This window comes from Nomascus leucogenys, chromosome 15 (genome assembly GCF_006542625.1).
Source record: "Nomascus leucogenys isolate Asia chromosome 15, Asia_NLE_v1, whole genome shotgun sequence".
Taxonomy (NCBI): domain Eukaryota; kingdom Metazoa; phylum Chordata; class Mammalia; order Primates; family Hylobatidae; genus Nomascus; species Nomascus leucogenys.
Genome location: NC_044395.1, coordinates 17864495 through 17887515, shown reverse-complemented (window position 1 = coordinate 17887515; position 23021 = coordinate 17864495). Strand labels below are relative to the sequence as shown.

At 39.5% G+C, this 23021-nt stretch overlaps 1 protein-coding gene across 8 annotated transcripts in view; it reads right to left on the bottom strand.

Moving 5' to 3' along the window:
• SIK3 (SIK family kinase 3) overlaps nt 1-23021 on the bottom strand; it is a 267686-nt gene that overhangs the window by 101580 nt on the left and 143085 nt on the right. For all 8 annotated transcript variants that reach the window (XM_030829422.1, XM_030829424.1, XM_030829419.1 and 5 more), the window contains exon 3: nt 21575-21638. In XM_030829422.1, the coding sequence (XP_030685282.1) occupies nt 21575-21638 (64 nt within the window). The remainder of the gene's footprint in view (nt 1-21574; nt 21639-23021) is intronic.

Here is a 23021-nt window from a genome sequence, read left to right as displayed (position 1 = left end):
GCACTAACAATATTATGCCATGTGCTTGGGCAGCTGGTATACTCCCTTTCTGCCTCTCTTGCCTTCACATTCATCAAAGACACTGACTGAAACCTAGTTTGTAGTCTATTGCGCCCTCCACTCAGATTCTGCCATCACCTAGGGAATGCAAACATCAATGAGGATAACTTATTTGACAGTTTGCTTCATGATTCCTTTAGCCTTCTTTCTCTCCAGTGACCTAGAACTCTACCAATGTATAGCAACTATTCCTATGGCCACATCTTGAACTTGTCTTTGCTTGACATTATTTTAACTCTGAAATTCTAAACTTCCCCCTCTCTTATCTTAACCTTCTAAATTAGCACTATCAAATAAAATACAATGTGTGCCATTTATATAATTTAAGATTTTCACGGTGGCTCACGCTTGTAATCCCAGCACTTTGGGAGGCCGAGGCGGGCAGATCACGAGGTCAGGAGATCAAGACCACGGTGAAACCCCGTCTCTACTAAAAACACAAAAAATTAGCCAGACGTGGTGGCGGGCGCCTGTAGTCCCAGCTGCTCGGAGAGGCTGAGGCAGGAGAATGGCGTGAACCCGGGAGGCAGAGCTTGCAGTGAGCCGAGACCGCGCCACTGCACTCCAGCCTGGGTGACAGAGCGAGACTCCGTCTCAAAAAAAAAAAAAAAAAAAAAAAAAAAAAAAAGATTTTCTTGTAATCACATTTAAAAGTAAAAAAAAAAAGCACTCATTTTGAAAATCAGTAATTTACTTTAATGGAATACATCAAAAGATCATTTCAGAATGTAATCAATAAAAATAATAGCAATGAGATAGGGTACCTTCTTTTTTTCATACTAAGTCTTCAAAATCCACTGTGTATTTTACACTTTATAAGCATATCACAACTAAAATAATAAGTTGTCTATAGCCAAGGTATAATGTAGTTTTATCAAAATAAGAGTTGTGTTTAATAGAAAAATATTTTAGACTCTGCAGAGTGAAGAACTTGGCCTTGCCCAAAGAGAAGGCCTGGCCTTCCCTTGGCTTCTGGGAAGCAGTCTCTGGGTTCTTGGAATGTTATGTCTGCTCGGAGTGTCTCTGTTTATCTGGGAGCCTTGGGTCACGCCAGAGAGTCTAACAACATGATTTAGGCTGGGATTCGCCACACCCATATAGTCTCGCGGGAGAGGTTGGATATACATTGTTGGCTACACAACAGCGTGACTTGATGTGTGGGCTTTGGGTCACGAGCATCAGTTGACCGAGACACACAGATCAATCATGTGAGCAATCAATCAATCAATCAGGCTTATGTAAAATAAAAACACTGAACACAGAGGCTCGGCTGAGCTTCTCTGATGGGTACTGCTCTGTACACAATGTAACACAGCAATAACAGGAGTGTAACACATCTTGTATCCACATGGAAAGGACAACAAAAGTTCTGCGTTTGGTACTTCTCCTGGACTCTGCACTTCCTTCCCTGGCTGATTTTAATCTGTGTCCTTTACCTGTATTAAACCAAACTGGGAGTATATTAGCTTTCAGTGAATTTTGTGAATCCTTCTAGCTATTTATCAGACTTAACCAGTTTTGGGAATTTCCTGAACTTGTAGGTGACAGCGGAGTGAGGGGTGATCTTGGAGACCGTGCTCTCTCAGTTTGTAGTTGGCTAACACTCACAGCTGGCCTAAAACTTTTCATAATACCTCAGTTTTTAAATTTAAATGTAAATTAAATTCAAAACTCAGTTCCTCAGGGGCACTAGCTACATTTCTTTTTTCTGTTTTCTTTTTTTTGGGACGGAGTCTTGCTCTGTCCCCCAGGCTGGAGTGCAGTGGCCCAATTTTGGCTCACTGCAAGCTCCGCCTCCTGGGTTCACACCATTCTCCTGCCTCAGCCTCCTGAGTAGCTGGGACTACAGGCGTCCGCCACCACACCTGGCTCATTTTTTGTACTGTTAGTAGAGACGGGGTTTCACTGTGTTAGCCAGGATGGTCTCAATCTCCTGACCTCGTGATCTGCCCGCCTCAGCCTCCCAAAGTGCTGGGATTCCAGGCGTGAGCACAATAGCAACATGTGGACGGCGGCTATCGTGTTGGGCAGTGTAGTTTTAGACTTTCATGTCCCCAACCTTCTTATGCCCAACACATTAACACACTTGCTTTTCAACTTCATCTAGACCTGTAGCTTTATGAATACTCTTTTTTTTTTTTTTTTTTTTTTTTTAAATAACAGAGACAGAATTTCTCCATGTTGCCCAGGCTGGTCTCAAACTCCTGGGCTCCAGTGATCTACCTGCCTGGGCCTCCCAAAGTGCTGGGATTACAGGTATGATCCACCATGCCCAGCCAGCTTTAAAAATTCTTATTTAAGATCAGTCATCCTGGTCTCACTTGCCTTCCCAACCCCACTTCAGCCTAAGCCCAAAAGCCCACACTTTAATTACATTATTGCTAGTGGCTTCAAAACCCTTGTCACCTGTTTCCCTTCATTTGCACATGTCTTGTAAACTCCAAACAGGATCAGTCCAATTGTCTGTCTTATTCAATTTACAATTGAACATTGGTGGTAGAGGAAAAAAATCACTCAATTCTGTATAATGGAATAACAAGTTAACTGTTTCCTATCTCTAAGGCCTTTAATCAACTCTTTTTGCTATTCTTAATTGCCCTGTCTCTCATTCCTCCCTGCAGCTAATTTCACTTTTTCCATGCTGATCCAGGTCTCTACCCTCTCATCCTTAATTCATCTGATAACATAATCTGCTACTCTCAACAGAAAATCATATGAAAAGCATGAAACATCTTTTTCACATTCTTCTACCTAAAAAATTACCTACACCCACATGCATCCTTTACCTTCTATCCTTTTTCATGTGCAAGGCTAATTTCTTACAATTATGCTCATCCCTCAATTCCTCATTGATCTTGCTTTAGAGATTGTTTTCCATATCAATTATTTTCAAACTCATCTTCCCCACTACTGCATCTTCAACCTCAACCTGTAATCAAGTCTCATATTTAAACAAATCAAAATAAAACAAACCCCTCCTTATTTCCTGTCAAGTATCAAGAGGGTCTGAGATCTCACCATTTTTGCAAGCTAATAATTCAACCTGCCACAATTACATGGATGATGGCAGAAGACAGGAAACCCCTCTGTCAGAGACAAAGGACTTTGTCACTTAAGGCACAGCAAGCAGCATGAGCATCAACATATTTGCTTCAGTTCCCCAAGCCCTAATTTTCACAGGGCACTGCAAAGGGGACCAGATGATGCCTACACACAGTTGGGTCCATTATAGGAGAGGAACCCTGAACTTGAAGCTTACAGGATCTTTCACACTGGGCAATAAACAGATCTATCTTTGAGCTGTGGAGGGAGATACTATCTCTATCTTTCAAGGGTGCTCACTATATAAACATCCTTGAGAAAACAGTCTAGAACAAAGGCAGTCAGTGCCTTACTCATGAAACATGAAGAAATGTGAGATATCCGTGGAGAATTCTCTCCCAACAACCCTGCTTTCTGTACAAACTACTGTCTTCTCCCTTCTTTCCTTCAGAGCAATGTTTCTCAAAATAGCACCCAATGCCTCCACTTCTTTAACATCTGTCTCCACCTCTGCCATTTTATTAATATTTCCCTAGCCAGGCCGGGAGCATTGGCTCACGCCTGTAATCCCAGCACTTTGGGAGGCTGAGGTGGGCAGATCACGAGGTCAGGAGATCGAGACCATCCTGGCTAACATGGTGAAACCCCATCTCTACTAAAAATACAAAAAATTAGCCGGGCGTGGTGGCGGGCGCCTGTAGTCCCAGCTACTTGGGAGACTGAGGCAGAATGGCCTGAACCTGGGAGGTGGAGCTTGCAGTGAGCCAAGACTGCACCACTGCACTCCAGCCTGGCCACAGAGTGAGACTTTGTCTCAAATAAAAAAAAAAAAAAAAAATACATACATATATATATATATTTCCCTAGCCAAAGTCAAAAAGGGTGTCCTGGTTGCAAATTGATAGTCTTTACTTTATTTGACCTCTTTGTAGCATCTGAATTCTTGACTATTTCCTTCTAAAGCTCTTAGTTTTGACTTCCATAAATGTTCAACTTCTGATTCTTCTATTGTTTGGACTGTTCCTTCTTAGTATCTTCTGCTGGGCCTCCTTTCTCTGACTGCTATGAACATGTTGTAGGATATTCTCTGACTTTCCCCTTCACTCACTCTTCTCATTCTTCTCTATACTGCCCTTGAATGATCTCATACACTCCCTTAATGTCTGGGCTTTGGGTCATCAGTATCAGTTAACCTGGAAACAGAGATCAACCATGTGAGCAATCAATCAATCAGGCATATGTAAAGCCACCTATATGTTAGTGACTAACAATGTTTTATGTTCAGCCAAGCTTATCCTAAACTCCAAAACTATATCCTGAATATTTCCTATATATCAGTAGCTGAATATCCCACATAAAATGCTATATGCCATTCTCATTCCCCATCCATACATCCCACTAAATTTTTCATTTCTCATTCTTAAACCTTCTATTCCTCCTTTAATTTCCCATCTCTGATAGCAGCACTGTGATCAATCCAATAACCCAAGAGAGAAAATGGAGAGTTATCCTAGACAATGAAAAGGGAAACTACAGCCCATGGGCCAAATGCAGTCTACTGTCTGATTATTTGAAAGATCTTTATTTAAATACAATTCATATGCCCTAAGTTTGCCATTTTAAAGTACAACATTTTGTAGGTTTTAGTATATTTCACAGAGTGCTGCCTCTTTTTGTAAATAAGCTTTCACTGGAACATAGCCACTTTTTTTTTTTTTTTTTTTTTTTTTTTTAGATAGGATCTTGCTCCATATCCCAGGCTGGAGTGCAGTGGCGCAATCTCTGCTCACTGCAACCTCTGCCCCCTGGATTCAAGCGATTCTCCTGTCTTGGCCTCCCAAATAGCTGGTATTACAGGCGCCCACCACCATGCCCGGCTAATTTTTGTATTTTTAGTATAGACAGGGCTTCACCATGTTGGCCAGGCTGTCTCAAACTCCTGACCTCAGGTGATGCGCCCGCCTTGGCCTCCCAAAGTGCTAGGATTACAGGTGTGAGCCACCATGCCTGGCCTCACAACATTTGTTTATATATTGTGTATGGCTGCTTTTGCAAAATTTTTGTTTTTTTGTTTTGTTTTGTTTTTCGCAATCAAAGTTGAGTAGCTTTGCACAGAGATCTAGAATATTTACTCTCTGGGCCTTTACAAAAAAAATGTTTGCCAAACTCTGGACTAGGACGCCTAAGCTCTTTCAGCTACTACATTCAGTCTATTACTAAATCTTGTAATATTAGACTTCTTTATTCTATTTATTTATTATTGTAGAGATGGGGGTCTCGCTATGTTGCCCAGGCTAGTCTCAAACTCCTGGCCTCAAATGATCCTCCCAGCTCAGCCTCCCAAAGTGCCTGGATCACAGGCGTGAACCACAGTGCTCAGCCAACACTCCTTAAATAATAATAGCTAGTAATGAGAGTTTACTATGTACCAGACAATATTCTAGGCATTTTTATATTTTTTAAATTGTTTCAACTGAGATATAATTCACATCACATAAAAGTCACCATTTTACTTTATTTTTTCCCTCTCATCCATTTCTGAACAAGAAACTCACCATTTTAAAGCAGACACTTCAGTGATTTCAATACATTAACTATGTTGTGCAGCCATCACTACTAATTCTACAATACTTCATCACTCCAAAAAGAAACCCTGTACCAATTAGCATTTAGTCCTAGTTCTGCCCACCCTATCCCCTGGCTAGCATGCATCTGCTTTCTGTCTCTATAGATTAGCCTTTTAAGGACATTTCATAAAAATGGAATCACACGGGCCGGGCATGGTGGCTCACTCCTGTAATCCCAACACTTTGGGAGGCCGAGGCAGCCAGATCATGAGGTCAAGACATCGAGACCATCCTGGCCAACATGGTGAAACCCTGTCTCTACTAAAAATACAAAAATTAGCTGGGTATGGTGGTGGGCACCTGTAGTCCCAGCTACTCGGGAGGCTGAAGCAGGAGAATCACTTGAACTCAGGAGGCGGAGGTTGCAGTGAGTCGAGATCACGCCACTGCACTCCAGCCTGGCAACAGAGCGAGACTCCCTCTCAAAAAACAAACAAACAAACAAAAAAGGAATCATGCAATAATGGCCTTTCGTTGACCTGGGCACAGGTCTGGCTTCTTTCACTTAGCATAATGTTTTCTAGGTTCACCTGTGGTGTAGCATGTAACAGTACTTCATTCCTTTTTATCGCTGAATAATAATCCATTGTATGGATATGCTACGTTTCCTTTAGCCATTCATCAGCTCATAAATATTTGGCTTGTATCAAGTTTTTAGCTATTATAAGGAACACTGCTATGAACATGATTTACATGTTGTTGCATGCACTAAGCATTCCACACACGTTCACATAATCTTCACAACAACCCTCTGAGATAGGTGGTATTATTGTTATTATTCTTATTAGCATCATCATCATCTTCATTTTAAAGATGAGGACACTAAGAGAAGCTAAATAGCTTATCTAAGGTTAAAAAGGTAGTAAGTGATGGAGTTAGGCTTTGACTCAAAATGATTTGATTCTACCCATATTCTTAACCACTAATAATGTTGCTGTGTTTAACCAAATCTAGAATCCATTTTCTCTGTCCCCATTGTCACAGCTTGTAAGATTCTCTCCAGGCTTGCCTGTTTTCTTGCAATAGCCTCCTCGCTGTTCTCCCAGACTCTAGGCTAGCCTCCCGCTAATCCATCCTCACACTGCCACCAAAGTGCCTTTTCTAAAACATATCAGACTGTGTCCTGGCTCTTGCTGAAAGCCTTTCTATGACTCACTATAATCTAAACAGTGGATCAAACTTTTAGTGGCCACAGGTTCACTCATGGTCACTCTGTGACCACAACAGAGGGTAACGGCTGCTACAACTCTTTCAGCAACCCTGAAACTGAGTATGGAATCACACAGCGAACTATCTAAAACTGCTGGTTTCTTAACCTGCCAACAACACTACGATCAAGTTTCCAGCTGATTCCCCTTACATCTGGGGCAGAAACTTCCAGGGGCCATGATTCATCACTTCAAGCAACCTTGAGAAACAGGATCGATCCAACCGTGTTAAATACAACTAAAACAACCCATAAAATAAGCCATAAGTGCAGTCCCAACAAATACAAGCTATCCAATAATTGCTAGACTCTTCATGCTGCCCTCCAACTTCTCCCCTCCATGTTGAACATCCCTTATCCTAAATGCTTAGGACCAGAAGTATTTTGGATTTCAGATTTTTTCAGATTTTAGAATATGTGCATTACGCTTACTGGCTGAGCATCCCAAATCCAAAAATCCAAAATCCTTAATGTTCCAATGAGCATTTCCTTTAAACATGTCAGCACTCAAAAAGCTTTAGATTTTTTAGCATTTTAGATTTCAATTTTTTGATTTGGGGTGTTCTACCTCCTTCTTCAATTTCCTTTGGCAGCTATTTCAAAACATTTCATCACACAAATAGTTTTCCAGAGTCTCCAAAAATAGTGCCGTCATGCACTGCCTGCCTAATGACATTCTGGTCAATGCCAGACTGCATACATGACGATGGCATTCCTATACAATTATAATAAAGCTGAAAAGTTCCTATTGTCTAGTGATGTCATAGCTGTCGTCACATCATGGCACAGTTGCTTTTTAAAAAATATATAAATTTAGTGTAGCCTAAGTTTATGGTGTTTATAAAGTCTACAGTAGTGTATAGTAATGTCCTAGGCCTTCACATCCACTCAGCACTGACTCACCCAGAGGAACTTCCAGTCCCACAAGTTTCATTCTTGCAAGTGCCCAATACAGGTATACTGTTCTTGATCCTTTATAACATATTTTTAATGTGCCTTTTCTATGTTTAGATACATAAATACCACTGTGCTACAACTGCCTATAGCGCTCAGTACAATAATATGCTGTACAAGTTTGTAGTCTAGGAGCAACAGGCTATACCACGTAGCTTAGGTGTTTAGTTGGCTATACTATCTAGGTTTGTATAAGTATACTCTAGGATGTTGGTACTATGATGAAATTGCCTAATGATGCATTTCTCAGAATGCATCTGTCATTAAGCAACACATAACTGCACTAGGTGGTCAAACTCTAAACTTCAATCTCCCAAACTTCAATCTCACACAAATACTTCTACAAATTTATCAGCCTGCAACTCTATCCTCACCTTCTTCCTGTCTGACCCAAGACTAATCCTCCCACCAATTCACTAAAATGTAGTCCCTTAGCTGGGCACAGCAGCTCATGCCTATAATCCCAGCACTTTGGGAGGCCAAGGTGGGCAATCACTTCAGCTCAGGAGTTTGAGACCAGCCTGGGCAACATGGCGAAACCTCGTTTCTACCAAAAATACAAAAATTAGCTAGGCATGGTGGCGTGCACCTGTAATCTCAGCTACTTGGGAGGCTGCGGCACAAGAATCACTTCAACTTGGGAGTCGGAGGTGGCAGTGAGCCAAGATTGCACAACTGCATTCCAGTATGGGCGACAAAGCGAGACCCTGTCTCAAAGAAAAAAAACAAAAAAGATAAAATAAACAAAATAAAATAAAATGTAGCCCCTTGTATCTCCTTCAGGTATGCACCACTCAATCTCACTCTCTTCTTTATATCTACACTTCCTCTGGTTTCTGCTGGTTCTTTTCCCTCAACATAAATTCCAGGCTTAAGTCAAATATACAATAAAAAGACAGCACTCACTCAGCCAAGTCCTGCTCTAGCTACTACTTCTCTCTCAGGCCTTCTCATCATACCTACGTTTCCCAAAAGCCTTTTTCTACCTTCAGCCTAGCAGTTGCTCTAGGGATTACAATATCCACCTTAATTGATGATGATCTACTTCAGATACATACTGATTAGGTTCAGATAAAGTACAGCAACTTTACTCCAACATGACTCCATTTCCTCATGGCTCCTTTGTGCCATGACGGTACATCTGTGTATGTTAGAAACCCAAATACAAAGCGGGGCGTGGTGGCTCATGCCTGTAATCCCAACACTTTGGGAGGCTGACACAAGCAGATCACCTGAGGTCAGGAGTTCGAGACCAGTCTGGCCAACATGGTAAAACCCCATCTCTACTAAAAATACAAAAAATTAGCTGGGCGTGGTGGCAGGCACCTATAATCCCAGCTAGTCGGGAGGCTGAGGCAGGAGAATCACTTGAACCCGGGAGGTGGAGGTTGCAGCGAGCCGAGATTGCGCCATTGCACTCCAGCCTGGGTAATAAGAGCAAAATTCCATCTCAAAAAAAGAAATCCAAATATAAAGTGTTGTGATTACCTCTTTAATCAATTTTATATCATTTAAAGAAATTAAGACAAGAAAATAAAAATATATGTATTTACATAGTCTTTTACTTTTCCCTACATATTCGCCATTTCTGTTTTCTTCACTTACCCCTGTGGATAGCAATTACCATTTGTTATCATTTGCTTTCAGCCTGAGCACCTCTTTCATATGTCCTGCATAGATCTGCTAACAATAAATTATCTCAGTATTTGGTTATTTGTGAACATATTTATTTTGTCTTCATCCATAAAGAATTTTTTATTTCACAGGATTTTCTTGTTTTTATTTCAGTACTTTAAATGTATCAATCCACCGGCTGTCTTCCAGCCTTTTTTTTCCCTCTGATGAGAAGTCAGCTGAAAATCATATTGTTGTTACCCTGTATGTGATGAAGTATGTTTTCTCCTGCTGTTTTCAAGATTCTTTGTCTCTGGCTTTTAGCACTTCGACAAAGATTTGTGTTTTAGATCTAGATGTGGATCTCTTTGTGGTTGTCCTATGTGAGATATATGGAGCTTCTTGAAACTGAAGATTAATGTTTTACCATATATCATGGAAGTTCTTGGTCATTGCAATTTCAGGTATTTGTTCTTTCCCTTTCTCTATCTCCTCTTCTTCTGGGCTTTCTATTACAAATATATTGGTATGTTTGATCTTGTCCCACAGATCTCCAAGGCTCTTAATTATTTTTCTTCAATGGTTTTCTCTCTGTTCTTCAGATTGAATTACTTTTCCTTTTTTTTCTTTTTTTTGAGACAGGGTCTCATTCTGTTGCCCAGGCTGGAGAATAGTCACACGATCATAGCTCACAGTAGCACCAAAGTCCTGGGCTCAAGCGATCCTCCCATCTCAGCTTCCCAAGTAGCTGGGACTACAGGCATGCACCACCATATCAGGCTATTTTTTTTTTTTTTTTTTTTTTTTTGGTAGAGACAGGGTCTTGCTATGTTGCCAGGGCTGCTCTCAAACTCCTAGGCTCAACTGATCCTCCTGCCCTCAACCTCCCAAACTGCTAGGGTTATAGGCATGAGCCAGAGTGAATTTTTAAAAAAATATTTCTTCAACTTTATTGGTTGTATCTTCAGCCATTTCAAATCTTCTGTTGAACTCATCTAGTGAATTTCTCATTTACTTTTCAACTCTAAATTTTCTATTTTGTTCTTTTTTTATAGTTCCTATTATACCTTATCTATTTGTCAAATCATTGTCACCATATTTTCCTTTAGTTATTTAGACACGATCTCCTTTAACTGTTCAACATATTTATAACTACTATGACGTTTTCACTAAATTTAACATCTTGGCCACTCAGAGACAGTTTCTATTGACTGCTTTTCATTCTGACTATGGATTACAGGTCCCTGGGTATTTTTCTTTAACATACCATAATTTTTTTAGAAAATTGGTAATAATACATCACATATTAAACCAATTCTGGACTATGATTTACCCCCTGCAGATTATTATTGCCATTAATGGTTTTTTTTCTGTTTTTTAGTAGCCTTCCAGCAAATAATTTTAGAATCTAACTTACCACGGTGTGCCACTGTTGATTTCTCTGCTAAACTGTTGTTTAAATTCTTCTTTTTATTTTTTAGCCTGGCTTCCTTGAAGTCATCCCCATGTCTACATAGCTAAGTGGCCAAGCCAGGTGGCCACTCATCCTCTGCTGATTAATCTGTTTAATTCTCAAATGGTTTGCTGTGCAGTTTCCTAACAGGTCTTGGTATGCCCCATCACAATCCTTCCTCCAGAATGTATGGTAATAATTCAGGGTAAAGTTCAGGTCCTCATTCATTCATTCATTCACTCACTCATTCATTCATTCAATAAACATTTACTGATCTTTTCCAGCAGCAAGTACTTCAGTCCAACAGTAAGAACTAGAGAACAAAAATAGACATGGGGATGCAACAGTGGGCAAAACAGACACAGTCCCTAAACTTGTGAATTTTGATGTCTAGTGGGACAGAGATACCATTAAATAAAGACAAAATTAAATGTAAAACCATAACTGATATAAATACTATTAAGAAAGGCTATAGTACGGTAAGAGGGTACAAAGGGGGGTTTGGCCAAGTCGAATAAGTCACATGAAGTCCTTCACTACTGACCCTTCCCTGTATTACCAGCCTCATTTTTCGCCATTTTCTCACATACACCTTGTATTTAACCATACTAAACCTCTTAAGGAATATGGAATATGCCATGCTATCTCTCATCTCCAAATACGTTGAACATGCTATAGCACGTCTGAAATATCTTGCTCTCCCTAGTTAATTCCTGCAAGTATTCCAAGATGCAGTTCTTGCATTACTGCTTTGAATCCTTCATACCACATGTGATGTTCATAGATCACTTGATCTCACTGAGGTTGGTCAGATCCTCCATCATATAAGTGCTTTTCCCCTTTATAAGTGATTAGGGTTTCATGGGGAGATAGCCTGAAATTGTGCCAATATCCTGTCCTCATATGTATCAGTTTAGTAGGGGTGCCATAACAAATTAGCACAAATGGGGTAGCTTAAAACACGTGGAATTTACTCACTCACAGTTCTGGAAGCAAAAAGTCCAAAAGCAGAACCGTGCTCTATTTAGAAACCCTAGAGGAGGCCAGGCACAGGGTGGCTCACGCCTGTAATCCCAGCACTTTGGGAGGCTGAGGTAGGTGGATCACCTGAGGTCAGGAGTTCCAGACCAGCCAGGACAACATGGTAAAACCCCGTCTCTACTAATAATACAAAAATTAGCTGGGCATGGTGGCACATGCCTGTAATCCCAGCTACTCAGGAGGCTGAGGCAGGAGAATCACTTGAACTCGTAAGGCAGAGGTTGCAGTGAGCTGAGATCACACCATTGTACTCCAGCCTGGGCAACAAGAGAGAAACTCTGTGTTGAAAGAACAATCTGTTCTTTGTCTCTTCCAGTTTCTTACGGCTGAATCACCCCAGTCTTTTTCAAGACTGTTTTGGCTATGTTGTGTCCCTTGCAATGCCATACAAATTTTAGAATCAGGTTGTCAATCTCTACAAGAAAGTTAGCTTAAATTCTGATGGGGATTGCGCTGAATCTGGAAATCAATATTGCCATCTTAACAATGTTAACTCTTACAATCCATGTACATGGAATGTTTTTCAAATCATTTAGATCTTCTTAAGTTTTTTTCAATGTTGTTTTTATATTTCTTAATACTCTCCAGAGTATAAGTTCTGCACTTCTGTTAAATTTATTCCTAAGAATTTTATTCTTATTGATGCTATTGTAAATTGAATTGTTTCCATCTTTTTTGGATAATATTATACATTGCAAGGGTACAGAAATACAATTGATTTCTGTATATTAATCTTCTACCCTGCAAATCTGCAGAACTCACTTATTAGTACTAACAGTTTCTTAATAGATTATTTAGGATTTTCTATATATAATATCATGTCATCTCTGAAAAGAGTTGGTTTTACTTCCTTGCTAATTCAGATGCCTTTAAAATCTTTTCCTTGCCTAATAGTTGTGGCTAGAACCGCCAGTACAATGCTTGGATAGAAGGGGCAAGAAATTAAACCTTTTGTTTCTGATCCGCGTGGGAAAACATTCAATTTTTCACATTAAGTATTATGTTAGCTGTGGGTTTTTCACAGAGATCCTTTACGCGGTTGATGAAATTATCTTCTATTTCTAGGTTGATGGCTGTTTTTATCATGAAAGAGTGTTGGATGCAATTTACTTATGCACGGGAGATGGGCGGGCGGATAGTGCGTGCGTGCGTGTGGGTGTGTGTGTGTGTGTTGTGTGTGTATATGTATGAAAGAATGTTGGATTGATTGATTGATTGGATTGATTGATTTTGAGACAAAGTCTCACTCTCACCCAGGCTGGAGTGCAACAGCGCGATCTCCGCTCACTGCAACCTCTGCCTCCCAGGTTCAGGCGATTCTCGTGCCTCAGCCTCCAGAGTAGCTAGGATTACAGGTGTGCACCACCATACCTAGCTAATTTTTGTATTTTTAATAGAGACAGGGTTTTCCCACATTGGCCAGGCTGGTCTCAAACTCCTGCCCTCAGGTGATCCAACCGCCTTGGCTTCCCAAAGTACTGGGATTACAGGTGTGAGCCACTGCACTCGGCCAGAAATGTTGGATTTTGTCAATTTTTTGGCATCTATTGAGAGGTCATGTTTCTTTTGTATTCTATTAGTATCTATCCCAGGAATCTTTTTTTTTTTTTTTTTTTTTTTTTTGTTTTGTTTTGTTTTTTCAGACGGAGTTTTGCTCTTGCTGCCCAGGATGGAGTGCAGTGGCATGATCTCGGCTCACTGCAACCTCCACCTCCCAGGTTCAAGCAATTCCCCTGCCTCAGCCTCCCAAGTACATTACAGGCGTCCGCCACCATGTCCGGCTAATTTTTCGTACTTTCAGTAGAGACGGGGTTTCACCATGTTGGTCAAGCTGGTCTTGAACTCCTGATCTCAGGTGAACCACCCGCCTCGGCCTCCCAAAGTGCTGGGATTACAGGTGTTAGCCACCACACCTGGCCAATCCCAAGAATCTTTATTGTTCCTGGGATATCCCACAGGGCCACAATATATAATTCTTTTTATATGTTGCTGGGTTCAGGTGGTAACTATTTTGCTGAGGATTTTTGCATCCATGCCATATTGTCTTTAATTTTCTTGTACTGTCGTCTGGTATTGGCATCAGAGAAATTCTGGCCACATAAAATGAATGGAAAGTGTTGCCTCTTCTGCTTTCTAGAAGACGTTGTAAAGAATTGCTATTAATTGTTCTTAAAATGTTTGGTAGAATTCTGCAGTGACTCCACCTGGGCCTGGGCTTTTCTTTGTGAGTAGTTTTTTTGATTACTACTTCAATCTCTTTACTTTGATATCAGTCTATTCAGATTGTCTATTTCTTCTTAAGTCAGTTGTTTCAACAGTTGTTATCTTTCTAGGGATTTGTCCATTTCATCTAAGTTATCTGACTTTTTTTTTTTTTTTTTGAGACACAGTCTCACTCTGTTACCCAGGCTGGAGTGCAATGGCACAATCATAGCTCACTGCAACCTCCACCTCCCAGGCTCAGGTGATCTTCCCACTTCGCCTCTCGAGTAGTTGGGACTACAGGTGTGCACCACCATGCATGGCTAATTTTTCTAATTTTTTTTGTAGAGACGGTGTTTCACCATGTTGCCCAGGCTGGTCTTGAACTCCTGAGGTCAAGCAATCCACCCACCTCGGCCCCCCAAAGTGCTAGGATTACAAGCATGAGCCACCAAGCCCAGCTGATTTGTTGATGCACAGTTGTTCATAATATTCCCTTATAATCATTTTTATTTTTTTAAGACAGGGTCTTGCTCTGTTGCCCAAGCTGAAATGCATTGGCACGATCATGGCTCACTGCAGCCTTGACATCCTGGGCTCAAGTGATCCTCCTGCCTCAGCCTCCTAAGTAGCTGGGACCACAGGCTCATGCTACCACATCCAGCTAATTTTTTATGTTTAGTAGAAATGAGGTCTTATGTTGTCCATGTTGGTACTGAACTCCTGGGCTAAAGCAATCCTCCCACCTCAGCTTACCAAAGTGTTGGGATTATAGACGTGAGTCACCATGTCCAGCCCATTTTTATTTCTTAAGGAACTTTAGTAATGTTCCTTTCTTTCACTTCTGATTCTAGTCATTTCAGTCTTCTCTTTTTTCCTTCTCTCTTGTCAATCTACCTAAAGATCTGTCAACGTTGTCGATTTTTTCAAAGAACCATCTTTTGGTTTCACTGATATCCTCTATTGTTTTTCTATTCTCTATTTCATAATTTCTGCTTTAATCTTTATTTCCTTCTTTCTGCTTGCTTCAAGACACTAGAAGAGGAAAAACAAACTGAAACTGAAGCAAGCAGAAAGAAGGAAATAACAAATATTATAGCAGAAATTATGAAATAGAGAGTAGAAAAACAACCAACTATAATGGAATGAAATTGGAAATCAATAGTAGGAAACATTTGGGAAATTCACAAATATGTGAAAATTAAACAACACACTTCTAAATAAATAATGAAATAAATAAGATATCAAAAGTGAATTCAAAACACCAAAAGCAATGGCAACAAAAGCCAAAATTGACAAATGGGATCTAATTAAACAAAAGAGCTTCTGCACAGCAAAAGAAACTACCATCACAGTGAACAGGCAACCTACAGAATGGGAGAAAATTTTTGCAACCTACTCATCTGACAAAGGGCTAATATCCAGAATCTACAATGAACTCAAACAAATTTACATGAAAAAAACAAACAACCCCATCAAAAAGTGGGCAAAGGATATGAACAGACACTTCTCCAAAGAAGACATTTATGCAGCCAAAAAACACATGCAAAAATGCTCATCATCACTGGCCATCAGAGAAATGCAAATCAAAACCACAGTGAGATACCATCTCACACCAGTTAGAATGGCCATCATTAAAAAATCAGGAAACAACAGGTGCTGGAGAGGATGTGGAGAAATAGAACACTTTTACACTGTTGGTGGGACTGGAAACTAGTTCAACCATTGTGGAAGTCAGTGTGGCGATTCCTCAGGGATCTAGAACTAGAAATACCATTTGACCCAGCCATCCCATTACTGGGTATATACCCAAAGGACTATAAATCATGCTGCTATAAAGACACATGCACACGTATGTTTATTGCGGCACTATACACAATAGCAAAGAGTTGGAACCAACCCAAATGTCCAACAACGATAGACTGGATTAAGAAAATGGCACATATACACCATGGAATACTATGCAGCCATAAAAAATGATGAGTTCATGTCCTTTGTAGGGACATGGATGAAACTGGAAATCATCATTCTCAGTAAAATATCGTAAGGACAAAAAACCAAACACCGCATGTTCTCGCTCATAGGTGGGAATTGAACAATGAGAGAACTCATGGACACAGAAAGGGGAACATCACACTCCGGGACTGTTGTGGGGTGGGGGGAGGGGGGAGGGAAGCATTAGGAGATATACCTAATGCTAAATGACGAGTTAATGGGTGCAGGAAATCAACATGGCACATGGATACATATGTAACAAACCTGCACATTGTGCACATGTACCCTAAAACCTAAAGTATAATAATAAAAAAAAGAAAAGAAAAAAAAGTGAATTCAGAAAATACTTTCAAATGAATGAAAATGAAAATACGGCATACTAAAACTCATGATATGCAGCCAAAGCATGCTCAGAGGGAAATTTATAGCTGTAAAATGCCCACAGTTAGAAAGCTCTCATATCAATAACCTAAGGAGCTATGACTACAGGTGCATGCCACCATGCCCAGCTAAAGGCTAGATTCTTCTAGTGAAGTTTATTTCTCCATATTTACAGTGTTCAGCCTCTAATGTGATTCCTCTGGAACAAGCAGCTTCGGTATGCCTACAGTTAGTTACCTTGGGATCACAGTGTTTTTGCTAGGACTTTCTTCCTCTCATTTACTGACCATACCCAGCCATTCAACTCCACTAATTGCTGGCTGATTGCCCTTTTGTTTTGAATAATGCCCTGGGGCACAAATTGATCTACAAACAATACAATCAAATTCTGGTTCCTTTGAAGAAATAATTTTTGCCATCAGTGTTTTGTTTTATTTGTGTTTTTATTTAAGACAGGGTCTCCCTATGTTGCCTATGCTGACCTCCGACTCCTAGGCTCAAGCCATCCTCCTGCCTGAATAGCTAGAATTACAGGTGTGCACCCAGCCAGTGATTTATTTTTATTCTAACCCCAGAAAAGCTCTTTCTAAATTAATTCATTGGTTCTCTCCTGCGAACTAGCAAACCTACCATTTGGCCTGTTTCATGAATCTCTTCTCAAATGCCCTTTACCACAACCTACATTGTTCTTTTTCTTTTTTCTTTTCCCTCTACTGTTCTTGAGAGTACAATCAGGTTTGAACTTCTTCACTTCCTGTTGCAAATGAAGTCAGTTCCTTTGGGAAAAAATTAGGAGCTGTTTTACGGTTTTTCTCCACAGGTAAAAATCTCAGAGTTAGGGCTCTGGAGCTGGGGTTGGGGACAATAGCAAACTTCTCTGAGTGACACTCCCACTCTAGGAACTGAGAGTTTGGTGAATGGAGAGCAGGGGAGGACAGCAGCCTGGGGTCCTCTCAGCTTGCCTCTCCTAGCAGCAAAAGACAGTGAAACCACTGTCTTAAGACCCAAGGCAAGAGTGACCTGGGTCCTAATATTCTCGGCATACCTGATCAAGTTCCACAAGTGGGGGCTGAGTAGAAGAAGGGGCCCCCATCTCTTAACTGCACTTCTCCAGGACTCAGCAATAGGCAGCTCGGGGCAGAATGAGAATTGCTGATGTCCAGATCCTCCTGGGAAGAAAGCTGCTATTCAGATGCTGGAGAGAATTGAGGAGAAGTGACAAATAAAAATTACAGATCATTGTTTTCGAATAAACTTCTACACTAGGCACCAACAGACCAAACTAAACATCAAAATGGAGTCACTCATGCTAAAGTTCCAAAGCGAAAACTAGGTTGTTATCTGACCTGAGAAATCAGGAGAAAGAGATAACAGCTAATTTCCCAAACAGCCCAGTCTAAAATCTTTAACTGGCACAATGATGAAGTTCCCTCTGCTTTAATCCTTACTAAAAAAGGTAGCCCCAAGTAACCTGGTGTTAACTAATTAGTTAATTTTCTATTGTTCTGTTTAAAAGTAACCAATACACTATTCCGACTTCTTAAGCCCATCTGTCTATAAGCCAAACTCTTCTGCTCAACTTACTGGAACACTTATTCTATGAAATGAAATGTTGCCCGATTCTAGAATCGCAAATAAGGCCAACTGGGATCGTCAAACTAAACTTGTAATTTTGTCGTTTGACAGGAGGAGGCCCTGTGTTCTTGGCTGCAGTAGCCTGGACAGGAATTTCCACCTTGCTGACCAGACTTTGTTTCTTAATGAATTTGCATAGATGTTCTTGAATAATCTTCCTTCATTTTCTGTTTACTCTTAGGATGATTTCCAGAGACTTTAAATGACTGGGTTTTGTTTTCTTTAGTAGTTTTCACTTGTTTCCGCAAGCAAGGCAGGTCAGCAGAGCTCCTCACACCTTGATGGCAGAAGTTGATCTCCCACTCACTCTCTCACATGAAGGCGTAAGGAAGCACTGTGCTAGAGCTCTATATATGCGATCTCATTTAATCTTCACAACTATAATACAAATATTCTAGATCTTACCTGGAACAGACCTGGAACCTGTGTACCAGAATCATCTAGTAATTTGCTCTAAGTAAAAGGGCAAATAGGTGACAGAGATCTGATTCAAACCTAGGTCTAAATACATCCAAAGCCCAGGTTTTCTTGACTAAGCCCCTTTCATCTTTTTTACACAGACATTTTTAAAAATCAGAGCTCATGAGACAGTTCTATCCCTGTGCAGTCTCAATAATTTCTTTAGGTAATACACTATTTTCTTCCACATCTGGATCTTTTATAATAATATTACTTAATAGTATCAATCATAACATTTCAAATTCTATTGTTATATATTATATAATATGTGTTAAAATATATAATTATAGGTTGGTGCAAAAGTAATTGCGGTTTTTGCCATTACTTTCAATGACAAAAGCCACAATTACTTTTGCACCAACCTAAAATATTTTGTTTTTAAAATAATATTATCAGAAGTGGTATTCTGTGTGTTCATCCCTTGAGGTACATTCACACGAAGTCCATGACCAAGAAGCTTATCTCTCTAATACTGCTTCCTGCTGGGTGCAGTGGCTCATGCCTACAATCCCAACACTTTGGGAGGCCAAGGCAGGAGGAGTGCTAGAGCCCAGGAGTTCTAAACCAGCCTGGGCAACATAATGAGACCTAATCACTATAAAAATTTAAAAATTAGCCTGGCATGGTGGTGTATACCTATAGTCCCAGTGACTCAGGGAGCTAAGGCAGGAGGATCACTTGAGCCCAGGAAGCTGGGGGTGCACTGAGCTGTGATCCTGTTACTGCACTTCACCTGGTCAACAGAGCAAGACCCTAGCTCAAAAAAGAATAAACAAACAAATAAATAAATAAATAAATAAATAAATAAATAAATAAAATCTGCTTTCTTAAAGAGTAAGGTAGATTGATGTGCCCTGTGTTTGGGTCTTTTTTTATTAAAAACATTAAGATGACATGATCTTTTTTCTCCCCAAATTACCATTGTATCCCCACCAATAAATGTCTTTCTATGCGATAAAATACCTAACAGGCAGCTCAAGGATTTGGGAGATGTTTGACTTTTTATAGAATAAAATTTGTAAAAAGGTATCTTCCAGCCTGAGCAATATAATGAGACCCCTGTCTCTACTAAAAATTTAAAAATTAGCCAGGTGTGGTAGTGCACACCTATAGTATCAGCTACTCAGATGGCAGAGGCAGGAGGATCACTTGAGCCCAGGAGTTCGAGGCTGCAGTGAGCTAGGATTGCACCACAGCATTCCAGCCAGGGCAACAGAGCAACACCTTGTCCAAACAAAAAATCTTATCTAGATAATGGAAGTTTTCTATTTGCCTTTGTATACATTTGTGATCTTAATTCAGGCAGGTTTATCATAACATGTGCCTGGAATTTCAGACCATAGTATAGTCTCCCAATAACATGACTGCTATTTCTCTCTCTCCAAATATTCTCTCTTGTGCTTTCATTTTCTGGTTCATAAATTTCCATATAACCAAGCCCTCCAGGAAGATTTCCCTGATCTCCAAGAGTTAACCAAACTGCCACCTGCACTACTGTTCTCTACCATACAGAGTTTTACAGTTTCCATTCTCATCTTCAAAGTAATATGTTGATTTCCCTGTCTGTTTTCCACCAGATTTCTCCACGGAAAGGAAAACCAGTGTCTTAATTGAGTTAGCATCTCCAAGGCACATGATTGGCATATAATTATCATACATACTGAAGGCCTACTATACCTTCTTGACAAACAATGCTATCCTTCAAATCCTGTAATGCTTTTATTTCTTTAAAATAAAGTATCCCCTCCCATACTATATTGAGTATAAATTTCATTCTATCACCATTAGCTTTAACATTAACTAATCACATATACCAAGCCAATTAAATATAAAATTAAGAAATAATGATACCTCTTTTAAAAAGGACTAGCACTTACCCTAAAGATACTTTGACACACACAAAAAAACACTAGATCGCTAGGGAAACTTCAAAAACACACACACACACAGACACACACACACACACACACACACACATCCATGCAGCCACAACTGACTAGTCATTAATAGGAAGATCCATTTTAAAAGTGATTCTACACTTTTAAATACATTTTATCATGCAGGAAGGAGCAAATGTTTAAAATAAAAATTAAAAAATAAATTTTAGATTAGCAAGTGTTCATATTGATAAATTTTTTTAAAAATGAAGAAATTAGACAAATAAGGTATATAAAGAAACTTTTCTCTGTAGTTAGTTGCCAAAAGAAAAAATAAAAGACACATCAATTTAGATTTGGAAGTTTATCCTTCAACTCTACTTGACTCCATTTATCACTGTTAGAAAAAAAATCGTTTTGTCAGTTTTTACCACCTTAAAAATCAGATTTGTCAGTAACAAAGTCTCTTGCTTATTTCTGACGTTGTGCTAAAGCTAAGTGAGAGAAGAAAATATAGCTACTGAAGGCAGAACCCCCAAAATTACAAGAATCATTGAGGGGAACTGTGAACACATGGTAAATAATATAGTTACATGTTATATTTAAACAAAGTTTAAGGAACGCGCTCGGGTGAGATTATTTGCTCTAAGTGGCTCTTTCTGACACAACAGAGGCCCACACACTTGTGTGAGTTCTGTCGCACTTGGTAACCTCAGTTAGAACCTGCAAACAGGAAAGACTCTAAGTCCCACGTTGAGAAAGGATGCTTGTTTTTGGAGATCTTTAATCTCAACTGTCAGCACCTGACTGAAATAAACAAAACACCTTTGCTAAAGAAACAAATGTGTTAAAGGGATTTTACTAGATTAATCAAAACAAATTAAAATGCCTTTGTTGATAGAAAATGACAGGACTGAAGAACAGCATCAAGTGACTGCTGCTCAAGTAACAAAGGCACTGAACAGCTATTTTAGGTTTGCTGTAGTGTGCTCAATAGCTGTTTAAATAATGCAATAAATGTACTTACCAAATATTTCCCCTCCACTAGCATATTCTGTCACCAGATAAATCATCCGTTCTGTCTCCATAACCTGGTGCAAAGGCAGGAAAGTGACAGACAGTGACACAAATGACAGGCTGATATAGGAAGAGAAACTAACGACTCCTCTTTTCTCATTTGAAATATTAATAACCACTATAGATTAAAGAAAATTTAAAACATTTTTGGGGAAACAAATATAAATGTTATTAAGAAGAAAGAGAAAATCAGATATTCCTCCAAGTTCTTAAAAGTAGGAAACATTTATTGCTTGACAGAGATAGTCTTTTTGATGTTCCATGAGGTCTCTGCAATCTCTTAAGCTCCATAAAACTGAGAGGCAAAGAAGTTGTCAAGAACCAAAACTTAAACTTCAGATTCAACATCAATCATCTGAAGCACAAAAATGCCCCATCAAATAAAAAAAAAAAAAAAAACTAAAGCAAAAAAAAGCCTTTGGGGAAAATAATGGGAATCACATAAGAACGCCACAGAAATCACATATGTCTTTCTTTTTTTAATAGAAATGACAACTTTCCTTTCCACTGCCCATTTATTTGAAAAAAAGAGAACAGTAATTTAAAATACTCAACCTTTTAAAGTAACGTAGGTGATTTGTGTTTTGTCTTGGTCCCTTTTTTGCTCCTTTTTAAAATTCACTGTAGTAAGTTGTCAGTCCTTTCTTCCCTTTTACATTTTCCATCAAACATTTTTAAAAGTAATAATGATTACATACACTCATTATAAAACAAAAGACCAAAGGCTTTCCTCTTCCCAATCTCCTCCATCTCAATCCCCAGAGGAACACTGTTCACTGCTTATTGTATATCTTTCTAGAACAGTGCTGTCCAATAGAAATATAATATGAACTGCATATATTATTTTAACTTTTCTAGTAGCCACATTTAAAAAGGAAAAAGGAAAAGGTGAAGATAATTCTAGTAATATTTTTTATTTACCCCAATATATCCAAAATACTATCATTTCAACAATTCTTTTAAAATTATTTTTAGTTTTACACTTAAATTAATTAAAACTAAATACAATTAAAAATTCAGTTCCGGCCAGGTGCAGTGACTCACGCCTGTAATCCCAGCACTTTGGGTGGGTGGATCACTTGAGGTTAGGAGTTCAAGACCAGCCTGGCCAACATAGTGAAACCCCGTTTCTACTAAAAATACAAAAATTAGCTGGGCGTGGTGGTGCATGCCTGTGATCCCAGCTACTTGGGAGGCTGAGGCAGGAGACTCACTTGAACCCAGGAGGCGGAGGCTGCAGTGAGCAGAGATCATGCCACTGCACTCCAGCCCGGGCAACAGAGCGCAACTTCATCTCAAAAATAAATAAATAAATAAATAAATAAATAAATAAATAAATAAATAAATAAAATTTTAAAAACCCAGCTGCCAGAAAGCAAAATTAAAGCTTGAAAGAA